General features: G+C 40.2%; 1 protein-coding gene across 1 annotated transcript in view; it reads right to left on the bottom strand.

The window, feature by feature from the left end:
• The window catches only part of nrn1la (neuritin 1-like a), a 76,788-nt gene that overhangs the window by 6,849 nt on the left and 44,724 nt on the right, over positions 1-25,215 (bottom strand). The window contains exon 2 of the mRNA XM_087797213.1: positions 22,624-22,774. Within this exon, the coding sequence (XP_087653339.1) occupies positions 22,624-22,774 (151 nt within the window). The remainder of the gene's footprint in view (positions 1-22,623; positions 22,775-25,215) is intronic.

Raw genomic sequence — 25,215 nt, 5'->3', positions numbered from 1 at the left:
TACATGTCTATGCTTATGCGCAGTATAGTTTTGAAAACATGATATTTCTAATGGAAGTGACTTCATGTGACAGGTATAATCAGATAATTCCTTATTTGCAAGAGTTATCTCAAGAGCGCAATTTTGTGAAAAAAAAATAATTCGTTTTATTTTAATGCGCCTTTAAAGACGCCCAAGGACGCTTTACAGAGGATAAAAGCAGCACAATAAAAACATTAAAAATACACAGTAAATATACAGAAAAATACAAATAAATTATTACAGGATTCTTGCTAGGACTTGGTGTTAATATCCCATGATGATCAGCTCAGTAATAATGATGGAGATGTTCTCTAGGTGGGGTTGGATTGAAAGATTGGGGAATTGACCGCCTGGTGCCACCAGCCCGACACATCATCAGTGGTGTACCACAGTCTCTTAGGGTGTTTTGGCCTTTTCTCACAAGACACCCTCCTCCGTGGCTGGCCCACCACAGGCTGATCCAACCTGGGCGTGTGTCACACCGGGGGCACCCTGTGGCCATCTGGCTGCCCAAACGGTCTCCTTTCGCTTCAGCCACAACCAATGACTGCTTCTTTGGGCAACACTGGCTAGCTCCTTCATGGCCTTCCGTTGAGCCTGCCCTCTGATGCCGACCTCCTTCAGGAGCCTTGTGGTGGATCTAGCTACAAAGCCCCTACAGCCAACGTCCACTGGTCGCACCTTGACGCTGCAGCCCCGATCAGCTGCTAAGTTGGCATACCGCAGGTTCTTCCTTTCGTATGCGTCATCGATGGCCTCCTGTAAATTCGATGATGAAGACACGTCGGCAGGATTTGGACCAGAAAACCAGGTCTGGGCCAGGATGTGTTTAAGGGTTGCTAGTGCAGCACACTGTGGTACAGGTTGGGTGCTCCCCGAACCAGAGATGTAAGTTAGTTGGAGAGGGTAGGGTGTCATATGTTGATGAAATGATGAAACTCATTCAGAGGCATTTGGGTATTCCCAGCCATTTCCCCACTTGCGCGTTCACCAATTGTTCCAACCGCTTAACATGAGAAAGGGTGACCTCGTACATTGATATAGGCCACTTGAGACGAGGCAGCAGCCCAAATTGAAAACACCATAGTTTCAGCTAGCCTGGGAGAGCAGTTTTGTTGATTTGTTTGAGGCTACAGAAGGTTTCCTGCTTGAGTTGCTCCACTTGGTTGGTATCTTTGAGATTTGCGTTATACCAGCGTCCAAGGCTTTTGATGGACTTCTCTTGTATTGTTGCTATCTGCTCATCGTTGATGTGGAACCTCTTATTAGACAGTTGGTCTTTGATCAAGGAGATACTCTCTTACTGTAACTGGCGACATCCTTAGGTTCTCGCGACACATCACCGCAATGCCCCCACCTCTCCTGGAAACGTGTGGTTTCGCATTGTAAACAAACCCAGCTAGAAGGGCTTGGTTGAGGTTAAAGAATTCTTCCGGTTTCTGCTAGGTTTCTACAAGCGAAATAATGTCCAGATTTTGGTAAGAGAAGTACTTGGAGAGGAAAGCCCATTTGATTGTGAGCGTGCGGACATTGAAAATCCACAATACTGACAGTAGTTCCAGACAGTATCAAGGCGCAGCCACAGCAACAGGTAAGCCAACTCAGTGGTGGTAGGAGAGTTCCAACGAGCACCAGCTCAATCAACTGATTTGTTAGCCGATTGTAGGTGTTGCCCAACCAGATGGTAAACAATCAGAGTCAGATAGTTTGTCTATCACCAGGCTTTTTTTTAGGTAAGGTAAGGTAAGGTAACACTTTATTGATCCCTCAGGAGGTCTCCTTCGGGAAATTGTTTTTGTCCAGTAGCCAATACATACAGCATTTTTTTATAGAAAAATAAAAAAATAAAAAAATAAAAAAATAAATCAAAATAAATCAAATTAAATCAAAATAAATCAAAATAAATCAAAATAAATCAAAATAAATCAAAATAAATCAAAATAAAATAAGAACAAGAGAAATAAAGAGAAAGAACACAATTACACAATCTAAGTCTAAAGATAAAGACAAAGAACATAGATCAAAGAAAAACAACAAAGACAAAGGATACAAAGACTAACATAGAACAGAACATCCAGATACTTTCACTCCACTCCTGCCCCCGAACTCAGAATTGTACAATTTAATAGCGCGAGGAATGAATGAATCCTTGAGTCTATTTGTTTTACACCTGGGTAGGAGCATTCTTGCACTCATTCTGCTTCTCTGCTCACTGATGACAGTGTTCATATGATGACGATCATCATCCATGATGGACAGTAGTTTGTTCAATGATCTCCTCTCAGCAACTGTCACCAGTGAGTCCAGCTTCATTCCAACCACAGAGCCAGCACTCCTGATCAACCTGTCCAACCTGTTGACACTCCTCTTGGACACATTTCCACCCCAACACACCACAGCATAGAACAAGACACTGGCCACCACAGACTGGTAGAACATGCAGAGGAGCTTCTTGCAGATGTTAAATGATCGAAGCCTCCTCAGAAAGTACAGTCTACTCTGAACTTTCTTATATACATGGTCTGTGTTGCAGGACCAGTCCAGTTTACTGTCCAGCCAAACGCCGAGGTACTTATAGTTGTCAACTATCTCCACCTTGTCGCCTCTGATGGACACTGGACGTGGCTTTGTCCTGGACCTCCCGAAGTCCAAGACCAGCTCCTTGGTCTTTGAGTTGTTCAGCTGCAAGTGGTTCCTCTCACTCCAGTCCACAAAGTCACGTATTAGACTCCTATACTCGTCTTCGCTGTTGTCCCTGATGCATCCAACAATGGCAGTGTCGTCAGCATACTTCTGGACGAGACTCAGCTCTGAGTTGTAGCAGAAGTCTGAAGTGTAGATGGTGAAGAGGAGAGGGGCCAGTACTGTCCCCTGAGGTGCTCCTGTACTGCACACCACAGTGTCAGACATGATGTCATTCAGCCTGACATACTGTGGTCGATCAGTAAGATAATCCTAAATCCAGGAGACCAGACCAAGGTCCACATGCATCCGTGTCAGTTTGCCAGAGTGGGCTGGATAGTGTTGAACGCACTAGAAAAGTCCAGGAACAGGATCCTCTGAACTGCTTCCTTTATCCAGGTGGGAGTAGGTCCGATGCAGGAGGTGAAGGATGGCATCTTCCACACCAACTGCTGGCCAGTAGGCAAACTGCAGGGGGTCTTGCGCGTCCTGGCCTAAGATGTTTGAGGACCAGCCGCTCCAGTGTCTTCATCAGCTGCGAAGTCAGCTCCAGTGATGGTTTTAACACCATCCCAGACCTCTCTCATTTCTTCTCAGCTCAGCTTCTCCTCCAACCTCCTCCTGTAGGTGTCCTTTGCCTCCCTCAAGCATCGCTTCACCTCCTGCTGAGCTGATCTCATGGCGTCCCTGTCCCTGCTCCTGAAAGCCACTTTCTTTCTGTTAAGGACATCCTTGACCTCCTTTGTTACCCATGGTTTATTATTAGGGTAACAGCGGACAGTCTTAGTAGGGGCGACAACGTCCAAGCAGAAATTTAAATAATCCGTTAGACAGTGTGTCTGTCCCTCGATGTCCTCACCATGAGACCTCAGCAGCACATCCCAGTCCGTGGTGTCAAAGCAGTCTCTGAAGGTGGACCAGGTTATGATCGGACCGTCCAAGTGGAGGAAGAGGTTTGGCTCTGTACGCGTCCTTCAAGTTGGAATAAAGAAGGTCAATTGTCCTGTTATTCCTGGTGGGACAATCCACAGCCTGATGGAAAGTAGGCAGAGTAGAGTCCAGGTTGGCATGATTAAAGTCTCCAGAGATGATGATAAACGTGTCAGGATGTTGATTCTGAAGTCGAGCTGTCATTGTGTGGATCTTCTCACAGGCAGATGCTCGGAGGAATGTAAACACACAGCGCGATCACGTGACTGAACTCACGCGGTAGATAATATGGACGCAGGCTAACAGCCAACAGTTCTAAATCTTGACAACACAAGACTTTCTTCACAGTAACGTGTCCCGGGCTACACCAGCGTTTATTCACGTACATGATCAGACCTCCTCCTCTGCGCTTCCAACAAGCGTGTGTGTCTCTGTCCGCTCTGACGGTGCTGAAACCAGGCAGCTCCACGAGTGAGTCCGGAGTCAGCTGCGTGAGCCACGTCTCCGTGAAGATCAACAAGCTGCTCTCTCTGTAGATCCGCTGGTTGTTGAGGGCAGACAGCTCGTCGATCTTATTCGTCAGTGAATTGACGTTCCCCATCGTGATCGTTGGGATCGTTGGTCTGTGACGTCTCCGATTGTCCTTTAGCTTAGTCTTTAGCCTCTTTCCTGCTCGACAGCCTCGGTAGCGGCGCTGAAGTTCGATTGGGATCTCCTGGCGATCTCCAGCCCGTGCCATTGACTTCAGCGACAGTAGATCCTCTCTTGAGTAAACAAGACGATTCTCTCTATGTTCAAAAGTATCCATTAAAAAAATTATAGTAACAAAATAAATTAATAAAAACAGAAAGTTATAGATATTGCTGCGGAGCTACTGAAGAGGCAGCCGTCCTCGTCGGCGCCTTTAATGACTTATGTCTAGATATATCCGTGAACAAACAAATGTTTTACCGGAGAGCAGCAGCAACCAGACGTGACGTTCACTCAACCGGAACTGAATATATGACAACAACTACGTGTGTTATTTCTAAAAACGAATAAACGAAATGCGTGTTTAACGTTCAAGCTTACTCCCCCTTCATTTAATTTCATCACACCGAGTAATATGATATGAAAGTCATGTTTATATTTGGATGTGTTACAGACAAGTTTAAAAACATGCCCGCTAACCGATATTTAACTGGTCTGAAATCACAGGCTGCAGCTGGATGCATCTTGAACATTTGTGATTGCTTGTTGGACACTCCTGGGATTGACCAAGTCCTTGGTTTTTCATTAAGTTTTTCTCCATTCCTTCTTGAGCTCCATTGACTGCCTGCAGCCTGCACCTTCCTCTTTTTGGGTTTGCTTTTGGTTTGGTTTATATATTTACTCATTTAATGAATCAGACCCATTATGATTTATTCAACCTTATTTGATAAAATAAAATGTTTTACAAAACCTTGATATATTCTTTAGAAATCATTTAACATGATCATAATAGAACAACAGATTTGGACTGTTGTTGTATGTTCTCAAGATCTTTGTTATTAATATATCACACAAGAAAAAATCATTTTTATTGTTCTTCTTAGTTATTCTCTGGTACCTCTTCAAAGTTTGGGCAAATATTCAGCACAAGTGATTACGATGTTATAATAAACATGGACTTTCAGTCATAATCTATCAGTCACGTGATAATATCAAACCAGGGTTCCAGATGTAGAGGTCACATCCTCATCAGTTCGAGAGGAAGTAGATGTCAGTCGCATTGTGGTAACAGATGTTGTGAAGATAGCAGGAACTGGAGAACACTGACAGACAGCCAGCTGCCTCGTCAGTAATCAAAGCCCAAGAGAGTGTCACTTCAGCTGCACACTTGATTCAAACGTTCTACTGACGCCTCAATGAAATTCACAGCATGAAGCTTGAGATTAGAGACATTTTGGTCCTTATATAGAGCTCCTAGAACCCATCCTTCTCTCTGTAAACATCTGCAGGTTCACCTCATTTGAGAAGAGGAGATAGAAATCTTGAAGGAAGGTCATTAGATGTGGACTTCTTCCATCAGTAAAGATAACATATTCTAGAACATTAAGGTCGTTAATCCTCAGAAATTATAGGATCTTTTGTTTAACAAGATCAGAGTGTCACCTGTAATAATAGTGACATCACTGAATTAACCACACTGCAATTGAACCATAGGAGCAGTTGGGCTGTGTCTCTGGGAAACCTCTGAGGTTCATGGTCAAGTATATTAACCCAAAAGGGTATCTTATTTAATTAGCTGGTTATTTCATATCTCATTAGCATACTTTACACAGTCATGCAAACAAACACACACACACGCATGGTCTTTGGTAAAACATTTAAAAGACGATTTCTATGATTTTATTAGATTAATGTCCTCACCTCCATTCCAGTTATAGCAAAAATCTGTCATCTTTGACAATATCTAATGACTAAGATGGTTTAAAAAAAAAAAAAAGATTTAATTTATATTAGTACACATGCTCCAGATCTTTGACAGTATTCAATCGTGGATAAATATTGATTTATAGCTTCATAAACCTGAAACAAGATTCATAGCTGAAATATAATGTTTTAATTATCAATTTATTTAAAATTCTGCATTTAACCTGCCATATTAAATTGTCTTTCAATTGAAAGGACCAATGTCTATTATCATGAAACGATAAATATTGACTATTAAATAGGTCAATAAAGGGTTAGAAAAACAAAGAATATTTTAGTTAAGGCCAAAATGTAGTTTTTTAGTTTTTTTGTATTTTTCTTATTCTTATCTCTTTTATATACGATTGAGATTAAAAATATTTCTGGTCTTACCTTTATCTATAAATAAAGTCCATGTGCCTGTCCTTCGCCACACAAACCTCCGTTACTTTGTTGTAAAAGTCCACCTTATTTCCTTAAAAGTCTCTCCGCCTCAATGGAGATATGAGGTAGTTTGAGGAGGCTCATTAGCATGTGCCTCAAGCTTTGCTTTTTCACTGCGGTTGTATTTACGATCAGCGAAACTAAATAATACCCCTGCAAACATTAAACTTTAATGATTAAATGCATCAGCCAGACTGTGGGAAAAAGGAGGCAAATACACGTATCTGTGAGTATTATTTTGGCGACATTCGGAGATATGACAATCAGCATTGCCTCACTTTCCTCCTGTAACAAAGAGTAGTACTACACAACGCTCTGTCAAAATTTGATGTATGACCTTGATGCTACATTGTCTGTACTTATAGAGTAAAACTGTGTGTGTTTCTTTTTAAAGGCTGAACAACCAAATAGAAGTTGTGGACTTCTAGAAATAGAACTTTCCAATGTTTTAAAAGTGTTTAAAACAGACGCTCCACCATTTTTGTCACCTTCTTAAAATATTGAAACAACTTTTTTCTAACTTTCTTATTCACACACCTCTTAAAGACATTTGGTTCTCACTCAGGGTACAAACTAAACCTAACAAACCTGCGCCTGGGTTTCTCCGTTCTGCACCCTGACAGCTAGTTAACTATTTGTAAACTAGTGAGCCCTTTTGTGCTTTTCCAGTGAACTAGTGAAGGTTAAAACAATCACTAGTAAACTAGTGAGCATTTTTGTGCCTTACTAGTGAACTAGTGAAGGTTAAAACAATCACTAGTAAACTAGTGAGCATTTTTGTGCCTTACTAGTGAACTAGTAAATGTTATTTATATAGATTTTATGGTAAAATACTCCTACTAATGTCTGTCTATCTGGTTTCAGGTTTGAAAAACAAACCTGTGAAAAAAGCTTGACAAATGAACGATTTATGATCAATTTTATAGTGTAAACATATTATTCCTCTATAGACGTAATGCACAGTAGGAGCGAGTGGCACTGTACCAAGATGGCCGCCCTGTATACACCACTCTAGTGGGCGGCAGCAATCGATGAGGCCTCTATGTGTATAGATGCCTATGGTTCGAGTTGTTAAACATCAGATGGTAGTTAGACACTGATGCTTTCAGGCAGGCGCATATGTCCTCCTCTGTAGTGTCAAAGAGTCTACCAGCAGCTCAGTTGACTCAGGTGACGCAGCAAGGCGGAGACTACTAAGCTGCGAACAGGTATGAAAAATTCTACTGATCATCTTATTTCATATTCTATTTAATAGCGATGAAATCTGCTTTCAGTTACATTGTAAACTACTTTGTTGTGTTTTGTTTTAATTTAAGTTAATGTAGCCAGAAAATGTATCTCGTCTCCCCCCAACAAATCAAGCAACTCACTCGTCCATCTAAATCGATCCGAGAAAATGCAGAGGATTTTTTGGCTTCTCAAATGAGAGCTGTGTTGGACAATTCAGAGTTGAAGCCTAAGGAAAAAATGTAAGAAATTTGATTCTACCAAGCAGGATTGGAATGATCGACAACATTTGACCTCAACTTTGGAACATGATAGAACACAGGACACCAGTGACATTTGAGTACCACGTGAAACTATTCCTTCACCTGTCACAGATGACACTATTAAGTATGTTTTGAGTTCCTCAACACGTTGTCGACGTTATACATTCCTATATCTTCGGTGCATAACCCTAACGCTCAGGAACAATATTAACACATAAAATCAAACTGTGATCACAGCTTTGATGGAGGAGCTTACAGAGAAGCGTCGGGTAAAAGTCGAATGACACCGACGGTTAAGAAAAGATAACACTTTTTACTGTCTTCGTTTTGGCTCACATAAATGAAGACCATGAAATACAGTTTTGTCATTTCATCAATAAAATATTTATTTAAAAAAAAAAGTAATTTGCGTGTACAGTTTTTTTTTTTTTTTCACCAACAAGTTTAATATACGAGTAGGAAACAATTTCAATACATCAATTTAGGTGACAACGCAAAATACTGTAGGGAACGGTTCAGTTTATTCATACTGTGTGACCGATTCTTACAGCAGGGGCTACTGTAACTTTTTCATAAATAGTGAGGCACGCAGTATTTTCATCCGATATAGATGTATGTAGAGTCGACAATAAGAATAGCTGGCTCTTGTGATTTTGATCCTCAAATCGACCAAGTTCAACAATAATCTCTCACAGAAGAAGAGATCGCTGTGTAGAGGTCCGATTAATTGAATTTCTCTGGATACTTGTGTGAATTTGGCTCAATTATTCAAACCGACATTGGGTCCAATAACGGTGACGATAGAATCCACCACTCCGGGTGTGTCTTTGTAGAATAGTCCTGCGCTAAACTGTGTCTTTAACGTGTCTGCTGAATAGTTGAGTAGAGTTTGAATCACAGCTCTTTGAGGTGGGTGGAGCTTGACTGTGAAATCATTCTCTCCCCTAGAACCACATTGCATTGACTGAAAAATGGTATTCCGCGGATAATTGATGAGGCTGACGCTGCATCGTTTGGTAAATCTGTTCCATCGGTGTTGGTTATTTTGACACGTAGACGTAAGAGCGTATCATTGAGATCCAATATTTCTCTCCGTCAGAGGAGTGAATGAATCCAGTTCTTCTAACGTCCATTCATAGGATTTTTGGTTCAGGAGAGCCATGTTAACCGCTTCCTGTTTTAAAATATATTAGAGTTCTTGACTGACTTCTTCCTAAAGCATCTGCTTTTCGAGACTGACTTATTTCTCTTGACGTGCCTCTGTTTATTCTAACCGCTGGCAACACGTCTGCCCAGTGGTTGACTCTTCAACCTACACGACAAGACGGCTATACCTCCCAAGCCTTCCTGCTTCTTTTGTTCGGTTATTCCTTTTACCGCTTAGGTGAAGACATCTGATGCGATGCTCGACGCCGCTGATTTAAGGTGAGTTTTAGCGATACAAATTCCTTTTTTAACTAAAGGCGATACAAACCGGAACAGTTTTGAGAACAAAGACCCTAAACCACGCCTATACTAGATGCCTGACCCATCGAAAGCTGGAAGATCCCCGCCTACCTATCTTTCATGATAGTGTACAAATCTATGCGGATTGGCTCTCAAACTGGTGAATGCCAAAAGCGGAACTGCAGAGTCTCCGTGTTGAGTTTACAATGGATGTCCCGCATCAAATGATTTTCAAATCGGTGAACCAGGAATTTATACTCCCCGTTTTTCTATTCAATCAGTCTTAAATGAAGCGTCACAATTGATTTCCCATAAGTACATTTAACAGGATTGTTCTGATCAGATTTAATTTTTGATGTGATTTTTAGCCACAGGAATACAATAGGGTAGATTAACACGTTGTGTAATCACATAGCCATTGCTACCTTTTATTTCAATGGTTCTCAAAAGAGGTGCATAAGCATCCCCTACAATTTGGGGTCTCAACACATCACAATAACAATAGAGGTTGTAAAAACCTGCCCTCATGTCTACAGGCTTGGACCATTCAATATTCTCATGCTATGACCCTGATTTGAACCCCAGCATGTAAGACAAGGTTGGATTAAAGAGCAATTGTATTTGCCCATCGGTTACAAGTTCAAATTTCTTCCTGATTTTATCATAAGACCTGATGTCCGCTTCAATTTTACGAAAGTTAGCTTCCATTTCTTCTTCGAGCTGTTGGATGTTGTCATAAAATCCCTGTTTAATCGTGTGTTTTGTCGTTCCTGCATTTCTTTCTTAAGTGTCGTTGGTGTTTTCAGATGGTTTAGGTCTAACATGTAGACAGGAGGTATGTGTGGAAGGCATTCAGCAACAGTAAACACTTTGTCTGTAAAACTTGATATCCTGAACTCAACTTTAAACGTAATGTTGTGATTTGTACGTTTTTGAGTTTATCCGTACAGATTGTCCAACACTCGCATGACCTTGTCTTTGACCTCCATCATCTGCCTGTAGTTTAACAGGAATTTCACTTTGTTTTAGTACAGAAGCAAAAGCTTTTACGCCTTCAACGGCCGACTTTCGTTTTACAACACAAATATAGGCCAATCATCTATGAGGGTAAATAAGTAATTTTAAACGTCGTTATATTAGAATAAAGCTTACATGTCGCACAAATCTCCTTGAAATTGGTCGAGTGGTTTGCGACAAAAAGCCTGTTTCTCGGAAGGTTGAAGTATCTTGTTCCGACAGAAAATTTTGACTGTTTTTCTGTCTCAGCTTGCACTCCTCGTTGCAGTCACTCTACACCCCCGTAGTTTCCAGGATGAAGAGGATTGTAATACACTCTTTTTAATATGTGTTATTGTGTGTCTTCATGGATAAATGAATGAGAGAAACACAGTTGTGATGCTTTATTCTTTTTTTTTCATAACAAAACAGAGTCAAATTGTAGGATATGTGGTAATAATGCAGAAGGTTTGTTGTGAATCAACAGAGATTATAAAGTAAGGAGTAATAAATAAAATAAAATAAAAAAAGAACAGCTCCTCGAGACAGCTGTGCTGCATTTGACTGGGATGATCTCACATCCAAAACACGTTTCTTTAATGAGTTTTCGGAAAACCTTGTTGTAGATGTAGATGAAATAGAACTGTCTTCAGCACTTTTAGAGTTTTACCGGTCGTCCAGTCATCAACAGCATGGCACATTTCCGTAGCTTGGGCTGGTGGTGTCTGAGCCCAGATGGCTTGAGATGGATCCATATCATGGAGTGGTTGAGAGTCTGACACATCGTCCTCAATCTCATCCGTCAGATCTTTCACATCCATATCATCAATGGTTTAGGTTGATAGTGATCTATCAAACATGGCTACGCCTATAAACGTGTTCTCAAGTCATCTCGGCACCCCTTTCACTCTCATGGCTCAGTTTTGTGTGAGACAAGTTACAAGAAAGATGGTTCTCTTATAGTAAATCCTTCTCGGAGGGCGCGTGGTCTAAAAGGATAGAGTTTTTTCACCGTGAGGTTATCATTCTCTTTCTGGAGTCGACAAAGAGGTTAGTGACTTTATGAGAGAATTGCTGCATTTTTTTTATTCTATGCTTCCAGGGGAATCCGAACCAAGGAATGGAATACTCCGTAATCAGAAATAAAACTCTCAAGATGATTTCTCTTACAGATTCTCCTCCGATATCAAGAGTAAGACGGTCGGACCACCGTGTTGAACCTGAAATCTTAGCCAGCCATAAAGCCTTGAATGATGTTTTACAATCTTCTTCATCCTCTCAGAACTTGATTTGGATTTTAGATTTAGAGAGTTCAAAAGCCCCAGTCATTGGATGACAAAACTGTCATATCATCCACATCCTGTTTGGTTTGTCCTTCATTCAACTGGTTAAGACAGAGCACTCCTGTCTCGTACTTGAAAACAAACCCCCAGCTCACGCCTCGATCGGGATGATCCAGCGGCCATTCTTCAGTTAGAGAGTCGGTTGGAGGAGCCTGTGTTAGTTGAAAAAAAAACACAGATTTATGCGGTCCATCGGTTCCAACGCCTCGCGCAATGTTGACCGGCGTCTCCGTTATGAAACCTTTAACGTTGAGCGTTTTTTCCGACATTGTGAGTCTTTTCCTCTTCTGTATAAGCAATCAGATTCGATTTCTCTGTCGAAGCGATCGCAAACAAACTGAGTCCACAACCAGCTGGAGGTCATAAAATTTTGACGGAAAAAACCTTCCTTCCCCTGCAAATAGATAAGGTATGAATATAATGATGAATTCTACCGCTTCAGGTGCAAGATAAGAAATTATGGGAGTAAACCTACCAGTCTAACCTTGATTGTCCACTCCGAAGCGTGTGATTAATGTGTAAATAATATAACACTTTTTTAAAACATCATCAAGGTCATCCATCAAATTTTGACAGAAGGTTGTGTAGTACTACTCTCTGGTAACAGCAACACAACTTCATGCTCACCCCTTCAGAAACCTCAAAGATTCCTAGTTATGACATATTCCCAGACAGCATCTTCTAGAAGTGTCTCTTCTTCCTGGACATATTGAATGAGCGCAGTAGACAGGCATCAGCAAAAGACTGAACACTGTAAATCTTTAATCTGGTGGAGGTCCAGGGTCCTTGTCCAGCTCTGAATCATGCAGGAGCGCAGACCCAAGTTGCTGCGGGGTTAAAATGGAATTGTATGAAATGTTCTTTTAATGTGGAGATACTTGGAGTGTCTCCCCTGGTCCGGCCATGAAAGAGATACAATGACTCGTCTTTGAGGTCACAAGGGAAGCAGAACGTGTTAATGTCAATGTGTGCATTAAACATGTTGGATTTACTGTGTAAAGACAGCTCCAAACATCTAGTTTCCGCTCCTGGCCTTTTGATTGAACACTGTTGCCTCCTCGCTTGTTTCTTCTCAGTCGTTGCATCCTGGCTCTTTCAGGTCCTCTAGTGCTATAGGAGACATTCTGGACACACGGACCAGTGTAACCCGGCTTGAGTTGGCGGTGAACCCTAACAACGTTTAAAAAGATGGTTCAAATGAGTTCAATTTTCATTTTTAAATATTTTAGTTTTATCAACTGAAAAATATCTCATTAGTAAAATATCTCCTCCATCAGTAGGACGCTAGGTAACCCTTGCTAAACTGGCAGATTAAAGACAATGAAGCTGCATAAATATTTACCATATAATAATCTGGTATTATCCACAAAGTAACGTGTTCAATTAAGACACTTAAAAAAACCTTTTTTCGAATTTAAAAAGTTCTATGATGCACTACAATGTGTCCTAAGATGCTTTTTCTTAATTATCTTGGGGCTGCTATGTTTATCAGTGTGTTGTCTTGGTCTTTAATGTTTTGAATTTTTTTTTTTAACAGTGTATTGTTGTTTAAGCACCATGGGACCCTGGTCTGCGAACGGAGCTTACTTACTTACTTACTTATTTTTGAAGAGGCCTTTTTTGCCATCCTGAGCTGACTTTCCTGTCCATGATTTATGTCCATGATTTATGTCCATGAATTAAGGGACAAGTGGTTACTACGGTCTGCAGCCATCATTTGACAGTAGACACTTTTGAGGTGACATCAACTAACAGTTTTATAGGTGTTCCTGATTACCTTTGTACTAAACTAGCAGCATGTGCTAAATGGCCAAATATATTGATGAAAATAGTGATTTCGCCAGGGAACAGGTGGTGAAAATTCTGAACTATAAAGATGAAAGAGATATTCCGGTGGATATTCATGGAAAAGTTCTATTCAACAAGGTGCTATATTAACTGAAATCATTTCACAACTTCAAATGTTCCCAGAGTGTGTCACGACTGGCGTCCAAGGTTGTAGGAAGTAGAAAAAAATCAATCATTCACCATTTAAAGTTATAAAAAGAGTTTCCTGAAGAGTTGGATAAGCAATTGCAGTGGCTTTGGTCACCAAGACTGGGTCAACACGTGTCCTTCACCTGCTTCATAATGGAATAAAGGGCCAAACAAAAGGGTCGATTTAAACTCAACTATATTTACTCTGAAACACTTCACAGGAGCCGGCAATTAAAGCCAGGTTCATGCTGCGTTCTGTTTGAGAGCATTTAACGGTTAGTTCAACCAAAATTCATACTTCACTCATTTTCTAATCACCCTCATGTCAACTAAAGATTTACATTGAGAGTAATCCTTTTCTTTTTAAAGTATAGGCAAAAATGTATGTCCATTTTAATGTAGCGACTAGATATATATCTTGCGCAAGCACACTGACACTTGCAATGTGTTACAATGAGGAAAGACTTCAGTTAGCAGCTGAGAGACTGGGAACTTCCGCTCCAAACAAACTTGAAATATACAAACTTATTTTTTAGTTGTTTCTTAACAATCGCTCATGTTAAGCATTAAATACAAGATGGATGTTACACAGGAGGATGTTTTTGGGTGTTTCTTTAAGAGCTTGATTTTTGGACAAAGATGAAGACAAAAGACCACTGAGCACCAGACGCTTTGTTAAAATTGACTTACATTTCCGCCTTTAATTCAAAGTTGAAATAAACCCCCCATTGTGCTACTTCAAATTATTAATGTGGGATAACAGGGAAAAAGGGGAATACACTCCTCTTTGTTTGCACTTTCCCACTCAAACACAGGAATGTAAATAAGAAAGAGGTCTAACCTAAACCTGTGGAAGGAGGACATAAAGGCCAGATAAAAACGCTCTTCGTGAGGAGAATCTAGTTGGAACATTGGAAATACTCGTTTTGTTTGTATCCATGGAAACTCAAACTTGACCTTGCAGATGCTTTTTAAAACATTCTTAGATGGAAATATAAAAAGTTTCAACTACTAGATTTTCTGCAACCTTCAGAAGTTAGGAAGTTAGAAAGTAAGCAATGTTTTTTTCTAAAGCGCCTTTCTAGACCAGTCATAAAGTCCTTTAACAGTCAAAAACAATACCCAGTTAAAACTATATACTATAAAAGGCCAAGACACATATGACAAACACAGGAGTCCCAAGGAATTAGGGAAAATCCTGTACAAATAAGAATGCCTTAAGATGTTTCTTGAAGGAGTCAGTAGACTCCAATAAGCGCAGAGGGAAAGGAAGATCGTTCCAAAACTAAGGAGCAACAGTCTGAAAGGATTTCTCTCCCCTGGTCCAAAAGCTTGTGCGCGGAACTATCTGTAGATTCTGACCCACAGACCTCAGAGCCCGAGCTGGGGTGTAAGGCTGGATCAGATGACTGATGTAAAGTAGAGCCTGACCATGAATGGCTCTGAAAGTAAGAACCAGAATTTAAAACTGATCCTGAAAGAAACTGGCAGCCAGTGAAGAGTTTTAAGGATCGGAGAAATGCTAGTTTTTCTGCTAGAGCGGGTCAGAATTCTTGCTGAAGAATTTTGTATTAACTGCAGGCGAGACAGCTCCTTCTTGTTTGGACACTAATGTAAACTGTTACCATAATCTAAACGAGAAGACACAAACACAAGGATAACAAGTTCCAGATCATGTTGTGACATCATTTTCCTAAGTTTATAGATTTTTCTCAGTTGAAGGAAACAGTTTCTGGTCAGTTTTGACATGTCTTTGTCAAATACAACACCCAGGTTTCTCAGGCTCAGTTTGACGGACTGGCCTAAGTCACCCAAGTACTGACTCAACCCTGGAATCTTATCAAGCAAAATAACCAGAGTTTCAGTTTTGTCCACAATTAGCTGCAAAATGTTTTCATTTAGCCATTGTTTGATTTCTAGCAAAACCGTGTATTAACCAGAGTCAGCCAACATCATGATGTCATTGGACACTTTCAGTAGGGCTGTTTCCTTAGATGATGATGTTTGTAGAAGCCAGACTGAAACTTCTCATGGATGCCGCTCTGGTCCAGGAACAATGACAGCTGCTCAGACACCAACTTCTTCTTCCAAGATCTTGGAAGTATGGGAGCTTAGAAATAGGAGGTTAGTAAGTTCTAAGCCTGGCTTTTTGAGTGAAGGCTCCACAATGGCATGCTTAAGTGCATTGGGGAAAAACCCTGTGAAAGGAGAGAGGTTTACCATTTTGGTAACCCAGGGGTCAATTACATCAAACACCTTAATAAAGAGCCTTCATGGAAGGACGTCTGCAAGAGGAAGATTTCATCTTGATCACCAGTGCCGAAATATCGGCCAGAGATACAATGTGAAAAGAGGACCACAAGGTGGATACAGGCTCAGTGATAGCAGGGGTTCCACATAAGAGGGGAGCGATTTTCTCTTTGATCAGTTTAATTTTGTCGGAAAAAAAAAATTCAACAAAGCATTGCTGTATGCAGGGGAGATTGGAGCAGCAGGACAAACGAGAGAAATGAATCAACAACACTTTGGGGGTTTTCTTATTTGTTGTTACCAGTTTCTGAATGTAATCAGATCTGGCAGTTTCTATCATTTGGTCTGGTCTCCTGGATTACGGATAATCTTACTGATCGACCACAGTATGTCAGGCTGAAGGACATAGAGTAGAGTAGACTGTACTTTCTGAGGAGGCTCCGATTATTTAACATCAGCAGGAAACTCCTCTGCATGTTCTACCAGTCTGTGGTGGCCAGTGCCCTGTTTTATGCTGTGGTGTGTAGGGGTGGGAATGTGTCCAAGAGGAGTGTCAACAGGCTGGAAAGATTGATCAGAAGGGCTGGCTCTGTGGTTGGCATGAAGCTGGACTTACTGGTGACAGTTTCTGAGAGGAGATCACTGAACAAACTACTGTCCATCATGGATGATGATCGTCATCATCTGAACACTGTCATCAGAAGCAGATGTAGCACGAATGCTCCTTCCCAGATGCAACACTAATAGATTCAAGGACTCATTCATTCCTCATGCTATTAGATTGTAAAATTCTGAGTTTGGGGGCAGGAGTGGAGCGAAACTATCATGATGTTCAATTCAATTCAATTCAATTTTATTTAAAGTGTCGTATCATAACAAAGTTATCTCAAGACACTATACAGTTGAAGTAAGACTATAGTTGATTAAGGAAAAACAGATCCCAGCATTTCAATTCAACATGTTCTATTCTATGTTAGTCTTTCTATCCTTTGTCTTTGTTATTTTTCTGTGATCTATGTTCTTTATCTTTAGACTTAGATTGTGTCTTCTTTCTCTTTATTTTGGAAAAGAAACAATTTCCAGATGGAGACCTGACGGATCAATAAAGTTCTACCTTACCTTACCTTACCTTATTTCATTGTATGAGGAAATCAGATCCCTGAGGTGAAGTCTGTGCACCTTAAGTTTAGTGGACTTCCAGAGACGCTCAGTCTTTTGACAAAGTTTCTTCAGACTCAGGAGATCTTCATTTGTCCAAGAGCAGGAATTTTCAGGTTCGATTTAACAGGTGCCACTTGATCCAGTATTTCAACACAATTATTACTGAAACAGTGAACTGACAGAAGTAAGTCTTCCACGTTGACCGTTTCTCCAAAATACCACTTCAAAATTTCTCATCAGCTCTGATGATTAGGGAATGAATGAAGAAATCAGTTCTTAAAGTTGTTTTCTCCTAACAGACGCTATGTGAGCTAAGACATTCTACCTGTCAGGGTGTGTCCAAATATCCACGAGAGAAGGGGTCTCAGAATATTTTCAACAAGGGTCAAGATTGGGTAAGGGCGAACCATTGTACCTGGCATTGATTCAACCATATTCTATATAAATTAATTAAAAAAAAACAACAAAGAAGAGCAATATAACAGATGGAAAAAAAACATTAAAAAAGAATGAGCATCTTTTTTATTTATTCTTTTTATAGGACTTACCAGACGTAAAACAGTTACAAATTTTGATGATGACAGAGAAAGTTTCAGCAAATGAGAAGAATAGGATTTAAGTTTCATGATGCATTAGCTGAATTTTTTTCGTTAGAACATTTGGGGGAAAGTAGTCAACTTCCTCTAGAATATATCTATGGCAGTCAATGATTGTAACACAGTATTGAGTTATCGCATCTTAAACCATGCCATTCTAAATCATCCGAAACCAAACACCTGGGGGGAATCTAATTTAGTTATTTTTTGCAAGGATGGATATGGTAAAAAAGAACAACTTTTTAAGAATGAATAACAAATTTGCATTTTAAAGTTCAGAGTATGACTGTGATAATGAAGCATTACAAGCTAAACAGAGCGTTACTTTGGGGTGCTGATCTTAATCTAAGAGACAGAAGTTAGATCCTTCTGAATAGCGTTTGGGGAATTTATCAAAAACTTAAGTAAGTCACTTATTCTCTAAATTACTCTACAATAGTAAGCACAACAAGTTTATTGAGCTAAGTGGATAAAAATACCAATTTAATAATGTACACTCTCATCTGGCTAAAAAGTGTGTCCATTAATGCATGGAGCAGCGTTCATTTACTAACCACAGCTGACAAAAGTCTCGTTTAACTGGGACTAACAAACGGTTGTTTTTCCTTCTGCTCTTCAAAGTAAAGCTAATGAATTCGCTGGTTTGTAATTGTAGAGCGTGTTTAGTCTTCCCTCCTCACCCCCGCTCCAACTGCTGCTGTTGTCAGTGTAACAGCACAGGACTTCAGGGAGGACTGACAATGGAGCAGCCTTGGCCTAGATGCAAATCTTCTCATTCACACAGAAGCGAGAGAGGGTTTTCTGAAGGGGTTCTGCTGCCTTATTCTCATTAGCTGCCTCTGATGGAAGTGCTAATACTGAGGCGAAGGTAAAGGAAGATGCGAGAGGTGGAGGGAGGAAGGAGGAGTAAAGTGGAAGACGAGACAAGTAAGTCGCCTTCTTGAAGGTGGTGAGGTTGCAGGATTAGTAGTTTAATTGGGACCTCAAGGAATAAAAGTGCAGAACAACAGAGCGGTGGCACCACAGGGCGGCTTCAGGCGCCACACAAAATAATCCAGCAGATAAATTAAGAATTATCTCGTCATTAAAATGATAAGTACTTCTGTAATGACAGCAACCTCTTCTGGTGGGAGGGACGTGACAGTCAAGTGTGAGTGTGTGCTGACCCATAGTTGGGGGCACTCTCCGTTCATCTGAATAGAGATTTTAAAGCTGAAAAAAAAGATGTGAATGCGGGGAATGCCAAAATGTGTTACAGTTGAAAGCTGAAAAGACACTTTCAGTTGGATTACATTGCCTTTATTTTCTCCCCTTATTCTTATTTATTTTCTGAACCTTTTTTTATATTCAATACTTTTCCCATGCTGATTGAGCACTTTATTAATCATTTTGAAATTATGAAATTTTTAAATCTTTAGTTAATTTATTAATTATTAAAATATTTAGTCCAAGATTATTTCATTTTAAGTTTATTTTAAATACAATGGTATAATATATGGTGTTTTTGTGTTTTTGTTCACCTATTTGTATATATTTGTCTTCGTCACGTTCGTTGAAGTCAAGGCGCACATATTCCGTGAGTTTCTGCTCGGCGTCAGCGGAACCATAGCAACGGAAATAATCATCCCGGAAGATCTGCGCAGATCTTACCCCCTGGAGCCTGCTCTGCAACCCCCCGCTCCTGACTACAACCAACACACAGTGGAACAAAAAGGCTACAGGCAACGCCAACCCAAAGAATGTGTTTCCACAGCTCCACAAACACATAAACTTTCCAATACCAGGAAACAATATCCTGGATAATGTTTACTCCACACACAAAGGTGCCTACAAAGCTCGTTCCCTCCCCCATCTTGGAGCCTCAGACCACACCGCTGTTATGCTAATGCCAGCATAAAACCTGGTTAAGACCTTGACACACTGCGTCGATTATCGGGTGCATTGCACCATCGGGCAGTCCTGTGTGGTCGGCTTCCCGAGTCCCTGTGGTGTGTCTCCCCCAGTCGGCAGTCGGCGTCCTAGTCAGTCCTAGTCGGACGACAAAAGAGGCGGGTTCACGCGTTCAGTCTTTCGGCTCCGTCGGGCTCAACCGTCAATCTGATTGGTTGAGTGCTAGGTTTAGCGAATCAGCGCAGGACAATGAAACGGAAGGCCTTTAAAGTCAACAAACCAGCTAAACGGCCAGTTGGGACTCATTGAAATGGAAATTTTTATTCAATTGTGGATGTTTTTCTTCAGTGGACAATTAGCGTTTTTTGTCGTGAGGTGTGACCACTAAGTCTCTCACAGGAGACAATATTTTGAGCAGAAAAATATGAGCATTGTGGTCCCTAGAGTCGATTTCACAGAGTTATACCAACACGTCCAATCAGCCGCATATGTGGAGCGAACTGATCGACTGCCTCTTAGCATGTACACGCTTCATTCATAATAGATGGAGAGAGAGTTAAGCTCATCTAAAAATCTGTTCCACTCTGCAGACTTTACAACTCCGACCTCTGTATCTTTGTCCACTCTTGTTGAGCATTAACTTAATATAAGCTGCTGCATAAGAAACTGAAAGACAAGCAGATCATTAATGACCTCCTTGAAGACTTCAAGAGAAGATGGATGACAGTGTGGATAACAGAGCAATGGAGACAATATGGATGGAATAAAGGACAAGCAAGTTGAGATATTTTGTCTCTGAATCTCTAAAATCTCTCTAAAACATTTTCAAATCAGAAGACAAGGCAGGGAAGAGGCAAGACAAAATTGTCTAGATTGTGAACATATGGATCCCCAGGGACTCAACAATGGGACTTGAGGGTAGAGATCCATGAATGAATGAAGAAAAGATGATAGTTACTCGTATGAGGCTTGACTGTGATTAACTACTGTTGAATTTAATTCTGTTCAATTGATAAAAGGGTCTTCAACATGTGCAGTTGTTCAACATGACTTTTACTGTGTAACAACAGTATAAAAGTTAAAGTGGATGTTCAACTTTATAACATGTTATGAAGTCCAAACTGACATAAATAATCACAGTGATGGATTTGAGAATGGATCTGAAACTAAAATCATTTTTTAACTAAAAATACTCTCACCCCCCCACATCCTTTTTCCTCTTTAGTTCTCTCTGGTTTGGTTGAGTTTTTCTCAGTATCTCCTTCTGTATGTATGTAATCTTAATTTTTTTTTTTGGTTGAAGCACCTATATGTATTTTGAAAAGCGCAATAGAAAACATTATTATTATTATTATTATTACTTCTTGGAATCTCATTACATTACGTTTTTTTTTTACATTTAAACACTTTACACACGGTCCATAGAATTGTTCATCAGATTGGAAAAATTAGGAAAGTTAAAATAAAATCACATATTGAGTGGGGGCATTGCCGTAAGAACCTTCCCACACTGACGCTGGGATTAAATATTGAAGCCACTCGACAGTCGTCCTCCAGCTGTAATTAGCCGCGTGCTTCACTGTTTGCCGTCCAACGGTCAGCAACACTTGTGTAGGAACGACGCATCTTGTCACCATCATCGGTACCGGCAGAGCATTTGAGGTTTTAAGTAGCTGACTGTGTTAACTCTGAGAGTGTTCAGCGAGTTCAGTAAGTTCTACGGCAGCTCAAAACATGCGCCACACGGACGCCGTCCTGAAGATGTTCTATAAAAGATGAGGCTCAGATGGAGAAATGTGCTTAGTTGCTTTATTTAAAGGATTATTTTAAGGAAACACTGGTTAAAACACTAAAACAATTCAAACGTTTACTTAGCAGGGTCATTTTGTGGTTGTGTTAGGGGTTGTTGTTCCTAACCAAACTGGTTTCCAGATGATGAGAAGAAGCTTCAAAACATGCTATTTTCTCAACAACATCTATGCTCTCGTCTCCAGCCTCTCAGAGCCTTCAAGTCAGGGTGTCATCACAGCGGAGGTTCACCTCCTGAGATGATCATCTTCAAGGTGGAAAATCGCCCAACTATTTTTATTAGGTTTTGAGATGAGCTTGACTTTGACTCCTTACCCAGATCACATCCTTACCCCCCTCCACCACCACCACCACTACCCACACCTCCAGAGGCTCATAATGTCTTTGGTGCTTATCCATTAGCCATTGTAAGGACTACCATGGACAGGGAGTGAAAACTGTATGACCGGGACTAAACACAACTATTATGAAGTCAAAGTGTGAGGGGGCAAGGTGGTGATACCTTAAGATTTGTTTTCCCCATTAAATCCAGACTCCAGAGCACCGTAAGCCCTGCGTATGACACGAGCCAGATAAGTGTTCCTGGTGTCCGGGCGCATCGCACCATAAAAAAAAAAGTGGGTAACTCGCAAGTGTGAAAATTGTCTGCTTCTTTATCCCTTGGTGGATTTATACCTCTTTTCAGACCATCTAACAAGTTTGTGATCAGTTAATTTGATGACTTCCCTCCATCATTTCTAAACAATCATAAAAGTGTTTGTAGCAGCAAGTGAATCTTCCAATCGACCGAGCCATCGAGCTGATTGAGAACGCAGCGGACCCGAGATGACGGATATTGATTCTACCAAAGGTTTTCTTCACTGCCTCTTCAAGTCAGGACGGCCGGAGGATAGCGGACATTTTCTCTGATCCAACTCTGCAAAGATTTCCGGTGAGGGCTTTGTTCCAGGAATGGATTTTGACTTTTGATATTTTTATTTGAAAATCACACAAAGTGGCAGGAAGTGAGATTATGAGTCCATTGTGGGGGATATAAAGGCTACTTGAGAAAAGCTTAATATTATTTCGGGAGTATTACTTCACACAACACTAACAATGATATCAGAAGTGGGATGCTCACCACAAGTTTCGATTTCTGTTTTTAGATGCACAAACCTGCAGATGGAGTGGATATCGTGCGTGTCCTCATCTTTGCGAGCGCTGTCCGTCAAGCTGTCGCCCAGAGCCATCAGACACTTAGCGAAGCCCTTGTAGATGGAGTGACACCTTCTGGTAGACGCTGGAGTGACTGGACTCGGACCGAGCACTGGAGACACAGAGAGTTCAGATTGAAGTGTTTGAGTAATATTTCACCGCAACTTAGAAACATTACGCACTATTGCGAAAGTTTAAAAACCCAGGAGAGCTTGCATCCTAATTTGTAAATTATTCTTCCAAACATTCTTTTTTTGAAGATCTGTTAGCCTCTAATGATATAATTAGTTCATGTTACGGCCAGCAGCTTCATGCTAAGAGCATGTTTCTTTTATCTCTCTCTTTACACATAAGTCCTGGTGAAGGCAGGTGTAGGTAATCTGGCCCAATGCCACCTCTAGCTGTCTTTTTCCCTCGGCTCTAGGGTTTTTGGGGTTAGTTTCTGTTTCTCGAATATAAAACAAATCAAGAAATTATGTCTTGATTTGTTTTGTACAGCTTTATAGATTAGTTGTTTATTTTGAAGATTACTTTTGTTGCATTGGTTTGTATTATTTTGACTCTTGAGCTACTTCGTTTGGTACTTTAGAAAGGCCAGCTTTACTTGGTGCATCTGCCATTTTTTTAATGTTATTTATTATTTATTATTTTAGTTAATTGTTTATGTTTTTGTGTTCTTCTGTGATTTCTTTTTCTTTTTCTCATTTTTTATTTGTTCTATCTAAAATGGACTGAAATTATGATTGTTTATTATTTACATTTTCTTCTATTTGTCCTGCTGAAAGGTTTCAGTTCATCCTATATTCTGTATGTTCTATGCAAGTCTTAAAATGCATCGAGATAAACAATTTTTTGCAGAATTATCTTGCATTTAGTAAACAGCAAAGAAGCCAGCGAGTTTTAGTGTTTTAACTCTAACATCACAAGAGAAAGTGTTTTTTTCAAAAGAAGCTGTCGTCCCATTTTCCTACAGCAAACTCAAAGGCGTCTGAAATGAAAGTGAGGCGGTGAGGGAAAGTTCTTGCAGTGTTGTCGGTGCAGAGAAGAGAGCTTCAGGTCACACACCACAAGAAGAGACGCGCTTGGGTCTTTTATCTAATCTGGATATGATGAATCTGGGTCTGTCTAAGCTCATGACAATGATGCGTTCTCTGACTGTGAGGCAGAACCCACATCTTACTGTTAAAGGTTAATTGAATATTTACTACTGTTAGAAGTCTTCACATTGAAAATGAGATTAGGAAAATACTGCAGGTGCTACTACTGGGCTGTTACGAGTGTGTAATCATGTACTATTAACTAATCAAGAATATATATTTAATATATTTTATAGTTTTCTGTGCTGTTTTAATGTTTAATGTTTACTTAAAATTCTTTATTTTCTTGTATTAAAAATTTTTTCTTTTATATTATATACTATTTCTTTCTTAAAATACATTTATTTTATGTATTTTGGAACAGTCTTTTCGATATTTAATAGTATCTTTATTTGTTTGTTTTCTCTTTGGGAACTTAACTGAGAGCTCTAAAATTAAAACATTGAAAAAGTAGGTAAACATTGTTCAAACCAGATGACCTCATCTCGATTCATGACAAAAACTAAAAAATTTTACCAGATATGATATGTGAACTCTTTGATTGCTGTCAAAGTCTCAGAGCAGATGTGTACATAAAACACAACCTCCCTTGGCTGGTGGAGACAAAAGACGTCCACTAAAAGGTTCTGGCAGTTTTTTTCTGTCGCCATCTGCTTCTGAACCTACTGCTCTCCGTTAATTCATCTCGTCACGCCATGAGACACAACATTGTACACACGCACGAGCAACGCACAGCCACACACATACATTAAATTACATTTATTATGTTATTTTTTAAAGACAATTTTTTTTTTTTTTTTTTTTTTATTAGCATCCCTTCACCAGTTACAAACAGATGTAAGAAAAAAACAAAACAAGAGTATAATAGTGTTGTCTTCATCCTGTGGTGAGGTATCATTGTCCAACAACAATTGTTTATTGATAGCTAATTTAATCTTAGTTGTTGTTGTGGTTCATTAAATATTGGACCTGATAGGACCAGAGCTGACCAGCCTACATTTACATGTGTATAAGTGAGTAATCTTTGTATTATTTACAATGATTTAATCTGTGGATTCATGGTTTATTATTTACATTGTTGGTTTAAACTTGCTCTATGCTACCAGTGCAGCTCTAGTTCCCTGACAAGAGCTTATGATAACAACATCACTGTGGCAAGGAAAAACTGCCTCTATGAGGCAGAAACCTTAAAAGGACCAGGCTCCCGGCAGGGACTCTCATTCACAACTGATCAGGCCGATTAAAAATGTATATAATACACAGGTAAACAGACTCAAGTGGGGGTCCGGCCCCCATGCCATGTCCCTGCCCATTTTGCGGCCCCACCACCCAGGCAGCCCCGGAAAGACCGACCACCCTCACACAGGGGCGAGAGCGATCATATCCCTTTCCGGGCGCACTCTATGTTTGCAAGTGTATCAGTGATACAGCTGGGGTATTGTTTTGTATGTGTGTT

The sequence above is a fragment of the Callionymus lyra genome, chromosome 8 (assembly GCF_982586985.1).
Source record: "Callionymus lyra chromosome 8, fCalLyr1.hap1.1, whole genome shotgun sequence".
Classification (NCBI taxonomy): Eukaryota; Metazoa; Chordata; class Actinopteri; order Syngnathiformes; family Callionymidae; genus Callionymus; species Callionymus lyra.
The sequence above is the reverse complement of the archived record's forward strand: the minus strand, read 5'-3'. Positions and strand labels throughout refer to the sequence as shown.